The 13,630-nt window shown below is 41.2% G+C and overlaps 1 protein-coding gene across 1 annotated transcript in view; it reads left to right on the top strand.

Annotated features, from left to right (window-relative positions):
* SEMA3C (semaphorin 3C) overlaps positions 1-13,630 on the top strand; it is a 148,283-nt gene that overhangs the window by 111,347 nt on the left and 23,306 nt on the right. The window contains exon 12 of the mRNA XM_087934377.1: positions 7,238-7,460. Within this exon, the coding sequence (XP_087790503.1) occupies positions 7,238-7,460 (223 nt within the window). The remainder of the gene's footprint in view (positions 1-7,237; positions 7,461-13,630) is intronic.

The following is a 13,630-nucleotide window of genomic DNA, read 5'->3' as shown; positions in this document are numbered from 1 at the left end:
TGCTTCTGTGCACATAGCTTGCCCCGCATGTGGAAAACAGATTGTGTGAGACATCCTTGGGATTGGCTGAAATGTATGTCTCCAATTATTCAGATGGGGCAAGATGGCTCAATGGTTAAAGATGCTGAGTTTGTTGGCTGGAAGACTGATACCCCGGGTTCGAGACCCGAACTCCATATAATGGTTGAGCTCCCATCCTTGCTCTAGCTTCTCCCAACCTAGCAGTTCGAAAGCAGGCAAATGCAAGTAGATTAATAGGTACCACTTCAATAGAAAGGTAACAACATTCTGTGTACCTCAGCATATAGCCAAGATGACTACATGACCATGGAAAATGTCTTCGGACAATGTTGGCTTCCTCGGCCAAGAAATGGTGATCAGCAACCGCCCTAAAGTTGGACACAACAGGACAGGGAAAACAGGATAAAACACACAATGAACAGTTGCAGGAACTTGGCATGGCTAGCAGTGGTGGGATTCATTTTTTTTTTTACTACTGGTTCTGTGGGCGTGGCTTGATGGGTGTGGTAGGGGAAGGATACTGTAAAATCTCCAGTCAGAGGTGGCATTTGCCAGTTCTGTGAACTATTCAAAATTTCCACTACCAGTTCTCCAGAACTGGTCAGAACCTGCTGAAGACCACCTCTGAAGGCTAGTCTAGTGAAGAGAAGGACCAGGGGAGACATGAGACCAAGTCTTCCAATATTTGAGGGGCTGCCACAAAGAGGAGGAGGGGGTCAAGCTATTCTCCAAAGCACCAAAGACAAGGAATAATGGATGGAAACTGAACAAGGAGAGATTCAACATGGAAATAAGGAGAAACTTTCTGACAGTGAGAACAATCAACCAATGGAACAGAAGTTGCCTTCAGAAGTTATGGGAGCTTCATCCCTGGAAGCTTTCAAAAAGAGATTGGACTGCCATCTGTCAGAAATGGTGTAGGGTCTCCTGCTTGGGCGGGGGGTTGGACTAGATGACCTACAAGGTCCCTTCCAACTCTGCTAATCTGTATCCACTACCTGTGCAACAAATCTTCCCTATCATTTTTAACTCAATAACCTGCCTTCATTTTTCTTAGGCCCTAAGGGAATGTCCAAGAACAGTTTAGGTATATCAGATTAAAAAACCTCCAGCAACCTTGTTAGCAGACATCAATCGTCCAGTCGATTAGCAAGGAGAGCTTTGCTGGAGAACTTGTACCCAAAGCACAATGGCCGCTAATGGCACAAAAGGATTAAAATGATTTGATTAGCTCAGGCAGATTTTATTCCTTCTTTTTTTTGTGAGGTGAGGAGGGAATCTCAGGGATGAACAGTAGAAAATCCAAGTGAAATATAATTCCCTTTTGTCTCAACCTGAGCGGTCCAGTAACACTTGAAGATAAATGAATGTATACACTGGGGGTTCTAAGAGATAAAAGCGGAATAAAAGATAATGGTAATTCAGCTGCTTGGCTTGCATTCCAGAGATTAATTGCTTTTATAATGTTTTTGCAAGGGTATAAATGCAGTGGAACATTTTATAGGGATGTTTTATGAGCCTGAAATTGGTTGTATATCTTTTTTTTTTTTTTTTTTTTTGGAGGGAGAGCTTCCCATAGATATTTGCTTGGCCACAAAATCCTTTGGTCTCAACTACATGACCTCTTATGGGCTTGAACAACTTAATTTGCACATTAAAAAAAAAAACTAGTTTAGTCCAGAAAAAGACTAACACTGCCTTCCAAACCATGTGAATCTCATTGAAAACAATGAGATTCATAAGATATATTTAAGTGGATGGCTGGAACATTTTTATTCACACAATTTAGTAGTGATTTAAATAATAATAATCACAGATAGGCAGACCAATACATCATATACCACACTTGGAGTACTGCATCCAGTTCTGGTCACCACAATATAATGAAGATAAAATAAAATATTTTTTAAAAAAAAATAGCAGTTGTCTAACAAAAGCATTTGATGATACCCAAAGCATACTACAGGGGAAAAATATGGTTTTAGTTACATCTATATAAGAAAGAAAGAAAGAGAGAGAGAGAGAGAGAGAGAGAGAGAGAGAGAAAGAAAGAAAGAAAGAAAGAAAGAAAGAAAGAAAGAAAGAAAGAAAGAAAGAAAGAATGAAAGAGGAAGGAGATAAAGAAAGAGAGAGAGAGGAAGAGAAAAAAGAAAGAAAGAGGGAGGAAGGAGATAAAGAAAGAGCAAGAGAGAAAGGAAGAAAAAAGGAAGGAAGGAAAGAAAGAAAGGATCTATTTCACATTTATGTTTTCAACATTTCATTGCGAGTTATTTGTAGTCAGATGAAAACTTTGATCTAGAGATTTCTTGGTTTAGAACTTCAGCCTTGGTATAGATTAGAAATAAGCATTTAATATTTTCCATAAATATAGCACCGTTGATTTCCTTTTAAATGTCACTATGGTATGTTTTTCTTGTGGCCTCTACATTTTGGAAGTAGAATTGTGGATTAGCTGGGCCTTGATCTTATTTGCTTAAGGCAGCCATTTCAGCAATAGTTCAAATGAAACAGAGTAAGGTTAAGTAACATTATATATTCATTTAGCAACATTAGAGGCCTTGACAGCTGGGCAGATATCTTTGCCATGGTCAACTGTGAGTTATAGAAAAGCTTCATGAGGTAATGTATGGATACATGCTGGTTGGAGACTGTGTCTTAAATCTCCTTTGTCATGTGGAGTTCGACACACAAATCATTATCTGGAGTTACACCATGTTGTGGATAAATTATGAATCTTACATCATCACATCTGTAAAACAGTAGCCTTGAGATTGAATGGCAAAGAAAGAAGAATATTATATACAATATATAACATAACAACATGGGAAGGGAAGGGAAGAGAACAGAAGAAAAGAGAAGATGATAAGAGGAGAGAAGAGAAGATGGTGAGATGAGATGAAAAGAGGAGAGGAGATGAAGAGATGGAAGAGAAGAGAAGATGATAAGATGAGAGAAGAGAAGAGAAGAGAAGAGAAGAGAAGATGGTGAGATGAGATGAAAAGAGGAGAGGAGATGAAGAGAGGGAAGAGAAGAGAAGAGAAGAGAAGAGAAGAGAAGAGAAGAGAAGAGAAGAGAAGATGGTAAGATGAGATGAAAAGAGGAGAGAAGAGGAGGAGAGGAGAGGGAAGAGAAGGGAAGAGAAGATGAAAAGAGGAGAAGATAAAAGAAAAGATAATAAGATGAGATAAGAGAGAAGAGAAGATGAGAAGAGAGGAGAGAAGATTGGGCAACCATTTGCCTGAAATGGTATAAGTTTTCCTAACTGAGTAGGGGGTTAGATTAGAAGACCTCCAAGATTCCTTCCAACACTGTTATTCTGTTTTCTGTATAATAGAGCTGGGAAATGGCTTGAGCTGGTGCATCAGCCTCATTGGCTTGGTGCTGCACCAATTCTCATGTCTCCAGTTTCATTAAGCATGAAGCCCGAGGCTATTTTTTGTGGAAGAAACAGACCGTAAATCGGTAGTAGTTGATTTGGCTTGCTCTGTTGTTCCAGTTCAAGCCTTGGGACATCTGGCAAGGACAAACCAGAGAACAGCTAAGATGCTGGCTTTAAATGTAGGAATCAAAAGTTCAGATCCTTTCAGAAGGTGGGAAGGAAAAGACAAGATGTCTCATGGAAGGATATAATCTTTCTTTCGTCCTTTGGTTATTTGTTTTGGAAGTTCACAGATGCAGCCATTGTTAGCCGCCAAATCTTTGACCCAAACATTCAGCTGCCTCGAGCTGATTTGTCTTTGACATTGCCTTTAATGGACTTCTAGCTTTTCCCTCCGTGAACACACACAATGTCTGAGCATGATTGTCTTAATACAGCAACTGCAGGAAACTGTTAAAACGTGGTATTTATGAGACGGGTCGGATAAAAGCATGACACTCCTTACAAGTCAATCAGATAAGCTGTTATGAAAAGCAATTAACTTCTAAGAGATAGATGGCTGTGCTCTACCAACATGTGTTGTGTTGTCCTTTAAGGAGAAGCAAATCTGATGGTTTTCCATTTGTTTGACAACGTGGTTTATTTCTTTTTAGACACAATCTCCAATCAAAGCTACATTGTCCCATTTCATTGTTAAATTTCAAATAGGGATATTCCAAGATCCAGCTTGGGGCAGACTTGGGAACAATGGAACTCTGACCAAGGTTTAAAATGAGCTGAACCATCAAGATTTTATTTCCTAGTTCAGCTAACTTTTGACTTGGTATTTTGCCAATGTATACCATGCATACAATAGAGTGGGACAGTTAGGGGACTGGAGACTAAAACATATGATGAACAGTTGAAGGAACTGGGCTTGGCTAGTCTACTGAAGAGAAGGATCAAGGGAGACAGGAGAGCAGCCTTCCAATATTTGAGGGGCTGCCACAGAGACAAGGGGGGTCAAGCTATTTTCCAAGACACCTGAAGGCCAGACAAGGAATAATGGATGGAAACTGAACAAGGAGAAATTCAAATAAGGAGAAACTTTCTGAGAACAATCAACCAACGGAAGTTGTGGGAGCTCGATCACTTGAAACTTTCAAGAAGAGATTGGACTGACATTTGTCAGAAATGGTGTAGGGTCTCCCGCTTGGGCAGAAGGTTAGGCTAGATGATCTACAAGGTCCCTTCCAACTTTGATTATCTGTTAAGAAATCTGTTAAGAGTGGTGCGCTGGCCTGGAGTTGGAGCTCTCACCTCACAATCAGGAGGCTGTGAGTTCGATCCTAGGTAGAAGTAGATATTTCTTTCTCTGGGCATGTTGAGAATCTGCTGAACAAAGCTCCACATGAGTGACAGGAAGGGCATCCGGCCAGTAAACACTCAGCTCCATTCAGTTGCCCAGACTCCACCTTGCAAGGGATTTGGGGGTCATTAAATAATGATGATGATACAATGCATACATAGTGCTCGGCGTATCACCATAATTGAGCCCAAAATTTCCCTTGTTAAATGAGACAGTGGTTAAGTGAGCTTTGCCCCATTTTATGACCATTCTTGCAATGGTCATAAAATGTTGTTAAGTGAACCACTGCAGTTGTTAAGTTAGTAACACAGTTGTTCAGTGAAACTGGCTTCCCCATTGATTTTGCTGGTCAGGAGGTCGCAAAAGATGGTCACATGACCTTGGGACACTGCAACCGTCATAAATATGAGCCAGTTGCAACGGTTATAAATGTTGAAAACAGTCATAAGTCACTTTTTTCAGTGCCATTGTAACTTCAAATGGTCACTAATTGAATTGCTGTAAGCCAAGGACTACCTTTGTATTCGCATGATTATTCAAACTTTTTTAAAGTTAGGGTCAGGACTGGGATTCAGCTGGTTCAGACCGGTTCAACTGAACCCGATGTTAATTTTACGTCTGGTTTGGCGAACCAGTAGTTCTAATGACCAGCTTCCCCCTCCCACCCTAACCCCTCCCAGGAGTCTCCATGCAGTCCATTTTGGATCCCAGGTAAATGCAGGGGGCAGATGAAGACAGGGGAGGTGGAAAATGGGCCTCCCAGAGGCTCATGAAGGGTGAAAATGGGCCTGTTTCCCACCTCCGGAAGGCCTCTAGAACCCGCGGGCCATGCCCACACAGCAACCATGCACAGAACCGGTTGCTAAAATTTTTGAATCCCACCCCTGGTTAGGGTGCTAGTAATAAGTCTGTAGGTGATGACAAACATTGTCATAAGGAGCTAATTAAAAGTTGTAGGACCCTAATCTGGGTGCTGTTATATTCATAGGGATAACTATAAATCATTATCAGATTCATCAATGTCATGCTTTTGCACATCAAACGTATCCAAGGGAATCAATGAGGCAGTCGAATGCACATTTTCCTCCAAAAAACACAACTACATCCGTTGGTTGGATCAAGTCGGCGAAAACTGCATACACTCTAACCACAAATGTATTCTAATGGGGTAATTCATAAATTCAATTGGTGTTGTTAATGCTGCAGGAAAGGCAATTTGACTAGTAGAGTCCTTCAAGCATATCCTTCACATGATTTTGAAGGAATGAAAGCTTGGATGAAGTATGCATAAGTCAAACAGTTATCAGCTCTTCCAAGAAATAACATGAAGGAACGCTCCCATACCATATAATATATGTATTTTGTCCTGCTTATGTAGTGTCTATTGGAGGTGGTGACCGTTTGAGAACTGTACGCAATAGAATTTCTTTTTAATGTATGCCGATTAGGGTATATTCAATGTGACAGTAAAGTTATTGTAACTTTTAAGTAAGGTCTTCAGGGATGCAGTGGCTCAGTGTCTAAGACACTGAGCTTGTCGATGAGAAAGGTCGGCAGTTCAGCGGTTCGAATCCCTAGTGCCACGTAATGGAGTGAGCTCCCGTTACTTGTCCCAGCTTCTGCCAACTTAGCAGTTTGAAAGCAGGTAAAAAATGCAAGTAGAAAAATAGGGACCACTTTGGTGAGAAGGGAACAGCATTCCGTGTGCCTTCAGGGTTTAGTCCTGCCAGCCACATGACCACAGAGACATCTTTGGACAGTGCTGGCTCTTCAGCTTTGTAATGGAAATGAGTCCCCTAGAGACAGAAATGACTAGTACATATGTGCCATGGGAACCTTTACTTTAAGTAAGGTCTAATGTACAGTTCAGGAGACCTTATAAAGGGCTGTGAATTGAAACACCTTTCAGGTAGTTGATGATTGTTATGTATATGTAAATAATGTAGTTGGGTTGACAATATATAAACTACAAATATGTATGTTTGTAGCTTTAAGGAAAAATACTGCAATGTATTATGCTGTGTTCTGGTTGGTTAATTATGCTACAAGTTACCATAAGAGGGAGCTATAGATCATGCTTTAATTCTCTTTCTCCTTTTCACTGATGATCTCTCTTGATACTGATACTTACTGACTATGGACTGATACTGACTAACCCTGTTTATTTTGATATTCTGTTGATATTGAAGGTTATTTGTTGTATTATGGTTTGATATTTGTCTGCTGTAAAAGACATGGAACTGGTAAGAAGACTTTATAACTAGATGTAAGAAGACTTTATTTCTGGACTGTTAAAAATGTGTATGACATGGACTGTTTATTAGACTGTGCTATTTCTTCAAGTAAACATTAATACAACTTGTTCAGCTCTGTGTGGCTGTATATTTCTTCATAACTGTTCTCATAAACCATTTTCTGTGTGCATATCCTTTTAAAACAAGGGTTGCTCTGCACATATCCTAACAATGATTATCCATGCTTTTCAACAGTGTCCCGGAGGAGCGTTCACGCCCAACATTCGGACAACCAAGGAGTTTCCAGATGATGTGGTTACTTTCATCAGGAATCATCCCTTGATGTTTAATTCCATCTATCCAATTCATAAGAGGCCATTAATTATTCGGACAGGCACGGACTACAAGTACACAAAGATAGCCGTTGATCGGGTCAGTGCGGCCGATGGAAGATATCATGTTTTGTTTCTTGGAACCGGTAAGAACATTTAGAGCATTGTGTTTCTTCAGTTCAGATTCACCATCTATGTTTATTTTTGCAGCAGGATCACAACAAAATTTGTGTGCTATCAGGTAGGTGATTATGATTTAGGACAAGGATTATCCATTCCTGCCCCTGAAGGTTTAGAAAGGCAGACCGGCATGGAAGGGAAAAGGGGAAGGGAAGGAGAAAGGAAAGGAAAGGAAAGGAAAGGAAAGGAAGGTGAGAAGGAAGGAAGGAAGGAAGGAAGGAAGGAAGAAAGGAAGGAAGGAAGGAAGGAAGGAAGGAAGGAAGGAAGGAAGGAGAGTTACAAAACCTTAAAATTTAGGAGGAACCAATAAAGGAGAATATTGTAGCTCCCTTCTTCCTAGGTAAATTATTAGCTCCTTCCTTCCTTCCTTCCTTCCTTCCTTCCTTCCTTCCTTCCTTCCTTCCTTCCTTCCTTCCTTCCTTCCTTCCTTCCTTCCTTCCTCCTTTTGTAACTTACTTAGCGACTAAAATAGCAAGAAAGCTACCAAAGTCACCAAGCTCAGAGCACCAAGGACCCCACTCCTAACTCAGGAAGAATCAAGACAAGATTAGGGATGGACTAGAAATTTGTTCAGCTTTTTTTGTGTGTGTTTCCAAACTAATAAGAAAGAACGCAGAAACTTAAATCTTAAATTGCATTTATTAGAATACAGTATTCAAACAAAAAAATAGTGAGGAGAAAGTCATAAAAACATGTGGAACATATAGAAGTTGTCAGACAATGATGTAATAAACCATAAAATGTATAAAGTAAGCTCCCAGCTGGCTTTCATCCCTAAGTCCCCAAGGCAGGACTAGAACTCACCATCTGCTGGTGATTGACCCAAAGTCACCCAGCTGGCTTTCATACCTATGGTGGGACTAGAACTCTCCATCTCCTGGATTATTGGCCCAAAGTCACCAAGCTCGTTTTCATGCCTAAGTGGGACTAGAACTCTCCATCTTCTGCGTTATTGGTCCAAAGTCACCCAACTGGCTTTCCTGCCTACTGCAGGACTAGAACTCATGGTCTTCTTTCTAGCCTGGTACTTTAACCAGTAAACCAAACTGGCTCTCTTAGATATGTACTAATTATATTATTGTGCGTTCCACCCATACGGAAAGTCAGTTCCAATTGATCCTGGAAGCCAAAAGAGCTAGTCTCACATTTTCAGCATTTCTCATCTTGCCAATGGAGCATTGTTCCAAAGGTTCCACTTGAATAGTGCGCTTTCTTTGGCTTGGCTTGCATAGAAATGCCTCGGGTGTCAATCACCTAAGTAACAAATGAAGAACTTCTTTTTTAAAAACAAACAAACAAACCAGCAAACCTTGTGCATAACATACCTTGATCGTCGTATTCCTCCCTCCCTGCCCCCACCCCCTTTTTGCCATCTCAAAAGGATTGCCAGGGATTTAACCTGAGAAATCCGTCAACACGAGAACGTTGGAATGAAGAAGATAACTTAATGAAAACATTTGTGACTGTTTCTTTCTGGGGAGCGTAAAAAAAAAACCCCAAAAAACCCACAACTGCATTGTGTAAGATTGACAGGCTTAGTAATTGATGCTCGGGGCTGTTGCAGCCCTCTGGCAAATGAGAGTTTGGCAGAGTGGCAACATTGAGGGTTAAGATGCACTTACCACGGGTGACCAGGGAGCAAAGCCAACAATGGGTGAGTTACATCTATTGTGGTCAATAATGCAACATTGTTCTACAAATTATGGGTTTCCCGAGCCAAATTCAGAAATCAGGCTTCAGAACAGATCCAAATTCACATCTTGAGTGGACTTCCTGGGGTTAAGAGCTCATGTTGCTTGGCTTGGCTTGGCTTTATAGGTAAAGGCAAAGGTTCCCCTCGCACATCCGTGCTAGCCATTTCCGGCTCTAGGGGGCGCTGCTCATCTCCGTTACAAACCTGAACAGCCAGCGCTGTCCGAAGACGTCTCCGTGGTCACGTGGCCGGCATGACTAAATGCCAGAGGTGCATGGAACGCTATTACCTTCCCATCAAAGGGGTCCCTGTTTTTCAACTTGCATTTTTTTTTTTGCATGCTTTCGAACGGCTAGGTTGGCAGAAGCTGGGACAAGGAACGGGAGCTCACTCCATGATGCAGCAATGCTAGGGATTCGAACCGCCGAACTGCCAACCTTTCTGATTGACAAGCTCAATGTCTTAGCCACTGAGCCACCACATTCTCCACCCTCCTTTTTTTGGCTTTATACATTTCTCCAATTTCCACCGGCCAGTTTCATGGTACAAGATATGTTCTGATTGAAGGGTTCAAAATTCCCTTTTTCTCAGATTTGGAAATGCCTTTTTTGAGGGGTAGTCTTGAAAAACAAGGGGAAAAAAGCTATAAGTTCTCGACTTACAACAGTTCATATAGTGACCATTCAAAGTTACAACGGCAATGGAGAAAGTGACGTATGACCGTTTTTCACACTTCTGACCATATCCCCATCAAAATTCAGAGGCTTGGGTACGGACTCATACTTATGACAGTTTTGCCATGTCCTGGTGACCACAATTTTGTGACCTTCTGAAGTCAACGGAGAATCCAGATTCACTCAACAACCTTGTGGCTCACTTAACAACTGCAGTGATTTACTTAACGGCTGTGACAAGAAAGGTCATAATGAGCCTCAGTGGTGCAGTGGTTAGAGTGTTGTACTGCAGGTCACTTCTGCTGGCTGCCGGCTGCCTGCAATTTGGCAGTTGAAATCCCACCAGGCTCAAGGTTGACTCAGCCTTCCATCCTTCCAAGGTGGATAAAGTGAGGACCCAGATTGTTGGGGGCAAGAGTCTGACTTTGTAAACTGCTTAGAGAGGGCTGTGAAGCACTATGAAGTGGTAAATAAGTCTGTTGCTATTGCCCTTCCTTCCTTCCTTCCTTCCTTCCTTCCTTCCTTCCTTCCTTCCTTCCATCCTTCCTTCCTTCCTTCCTTCCTCTTTCTGTCCTTCCCTCTCCCTTCTTCTTCCTTCCTTTGTTTCTCCCTTCCTTCCTTTCTCTCTCTTCCTTTCTCATTCTCCTTCCTGGTGGCGCAGTGGTTATCATGCAGTATTGCAAGCTAATCCTGCCCACAGCCAGCAGTTCGATCCTGACTGGCTCAAGGTTGACTCAGCCTTCCATCCTTCTGAGGTGGGTAAAATGAGGAGCCAGATTGTTGGGGGCAATATGCTGACACTGTAAAACCGCTTAGAGAGGGCTGTAAACTCTGTGAAGCGGTATATAAATCTTCTATTGCTTGGGAAGGAAGGAAGGAAGGCATAGTGGTGGAATGGTTAGAATGCAGTGTTTCAGGCTAACTCTGCCCACTGCTAGGAGGTCGATCAAGGTTGACTCAGCCTTCCATCCTTCCGAGGTTGGTAAAATGAGGACGCAGATTGTTGGAGGCAATAGGCTGACTTTGTAAACTGCTTAGAGAGGGCTATAAAGCGGTATATAAGTCTATGTGTTATTGCTATTGCTAACGTGGGGCAAAATTCATTTAACAACTGCCTTGCTGATCAACGGATATTCTGGACTTCCATTGTGGCTGTAAGTCGAGGACTACCTGTGACAAGTCAACACAAACCAAAAATGCATTGTATCAAGCAGAATAATGCATTGGTTGGTTTAATTTTGAGAGAAACTCCGTTTTACACATCTGTAATGGGAGCTAAGACAAAGCATTATAATTTATGGCTGAAATTTGCACAATGTTGGCTCTTGGTTTTTTTTAATTGGTTTAGGTTTTTTGTCTTTTTTTGGTTTTGCTTTGTTTAACAGAACAGAGGGAGAAAACCCACATCCACACACATAGAGAGAGAGACACATATATAATTTAAAATGATGAAAAGGCAATAACAATAGTATAAATAATATATAAGTTCTCATGGATATATAGACATATATCCATGATTTTATTTACAGTTTCAATAAAGATGGCCAGGTTTGATTGTAATCATCCATCTATAATTTACAGCTATAGATAAGTCATTCGAAAGTCCCAAGTAGCATCAGGTTTAATCCACTGAGGAATTACAGCCATAAATTTATCTTAATTACGGGAAGCACTAATTTTTGGCAATAATCAAAGCCCAGAAAAATCTACTTCTGTTGTCCAGCTGTCAATTTCCATGTAGTAGATATGTAGTTCAAAGGAATGAGTGCGTCTGGAAATATTTGATCTGATTATGAAAGTACCTCATTTTTAAGACAAGATGCAGAATCATAAATGAGCACCTCAGCATATAAAATATTCTGAGACTGGGGGGGAAATGAATCCAAGGTTAAGCTGATGACAACCTCCAAGTAATTTCATGGGGCAGGTTATGGGAAGACCTCAGTGAATCTCAAGGTGTTCTAATTTCCTGGCCAAAGGCTGTTTATCACCCAGGAGGCTTTGACAACTTGTTGCTGTTGTTAAGTCGCTAAGTCGTGTCTGACTCTTCGTGACCCCAAAGTCCAGCCTATGGCTGTAATAAACTAAATTGATTGAGTGAAAGTCTAGTTGCCTCTTAAAAAAGCACTTTGGGGGCAACCATGACCTGGATGACTGAGAATCTCCATAGATATTCTATGGAATTGTTCAACCAGAAGGCAGAAAATAGGCTCAATTTTTTGCTTTTCATTTTCTCTCTCTCCCTCATCTCTTTCTCTCTCCCATCTCTCTCCCATCTCCTTCTCTCTCTCTCATCTCTCTCTCTCATTTCCATCTCATATATCATCATCTCTCTCTCTCTCTGTCTCATCTCTCTCTACCTACATGTCTATCTTTCATCTCTATCTTAACTCTCTCTCTGTCTCATCTCTCTGTCTCATCTCTCTCACATCTCTCATCTCCTTTTCTACCTGTCATCTCTCTCTCTCTCTCATTTCTCTCTCATCTTTCATCTCTCTCTCTCTCTCTCTGTCTCATCTCTGTCTCATGTCTCTCTCTCATCTCTCTCTATCTATCTATGTATCTATCTTTCATCTCTCTCTGTCTCAACTCTCTATCTCATCTCTCTTTCTCTCTCTCTCTCTTTGTCTCATCTCTCTCTCATCTCTTTCTCTCATCTTTCTCTCATCTCTCTCTCTCCTCTCTGTGTCTCATCTCTCTCTGTCTCTCCTCTCTCATTTCAGGTCAAATACTTCCCAATCTGCAGCCATTTGCAAACCACCGAGAGACCCCCTCAAAGCAAAACTGCCATGCATTTGCACTGCGGGCCAACATTTCCTAACAATTGTGGTGGTGGATTTTTGTCTGTGTGTGATGTGGGAAAGAGGCCTTGCTCTGTGAGGCCTTTCTGCTTTGTTTGTTTATTATTTTTTTAAAAAAAATGGGGAAAAATTGCTCAGTGAAAGAGCCCGTTTTGAAGTCTGACTTTTGATGTTGCGTGTATTCACTGGAGCATTCTCCTAGGGCTGATTTATATTAAAAAAAAATGTATGGAAAGATTTAAACTTTTATCTTGAACTAGTCTGTGGAACATAGTGTGTAGCCGCCAAACATCTGTGTGTTCTGCGCTAACCATGCTTTGATATAAACAATCCTATCTGAGTTCTCTACAAGAAGGCCATTCTTCTGTCAATTGACAAAGGTGGGGCAATATTTGGTTTTCTCATCTTAGTCCTTCCATGTTTGTGAGGATCATCTACACATACCTTTTTTTTATTTCTATTTTTTGGCTCAATTCATCTGCCTCTTGGCTATTTTGCTCTCCTGACGTCTTGTTTCCTGGCTTCCTTCCAAATCCTCAGAAGAAAAATGGGATTTGTAATAATTACTTGTAAAGCTAAGCATGCGTGAAATGCTTCTGGAAGGTTCAAAAGCCCCTTCATCTCTACTTAATCCTCGTCGCCCTTTTTCTCTCTCTCAAACTTGGCTGTTTTAAGAGGGGGCAGACATCAACTCCCAGAATTCCATGCGCCTTCTGGAATTCTGGGAATGGATATCTACCACATTTCTTAAAATGGCCAATTTGGTGGGCGGGGGGGAGAAGCCACTATTTCATATCAACCAAGTCTGACAGAAAAAATTCATTTGCAGATGTGAGGCTCAAACAGAAAAATAATCACTGCTTTGAAGCTGCTTCTATTCATGGCAAAGTTAAGATGGTATTTCTTATTTGGAAGCTCAGTTTTTATTCCCAGGTTGCTGCAGATTTCACTTTGAAGAGAAGAAATCT

This window comes from Pseudonaja textilis, chromosome 5 (genome assembly GCF_049901715.1).
Source record: "Pseudonaja textilis isolate UNSWEBS1 chromosome 5, rPseTex1.2, whole genome shotgun sequence".
NCBI classification, from domain to species: domain Eukaryota; kingdom Metazoa; phylum Chordata; class Lepidosauria; order Squamata; family Elapidae; genus Pseudonaja; species Pseudonaja textilis.
This window is presented reverse-complemented; position numbering and strand designations above follow the sequence as displayed.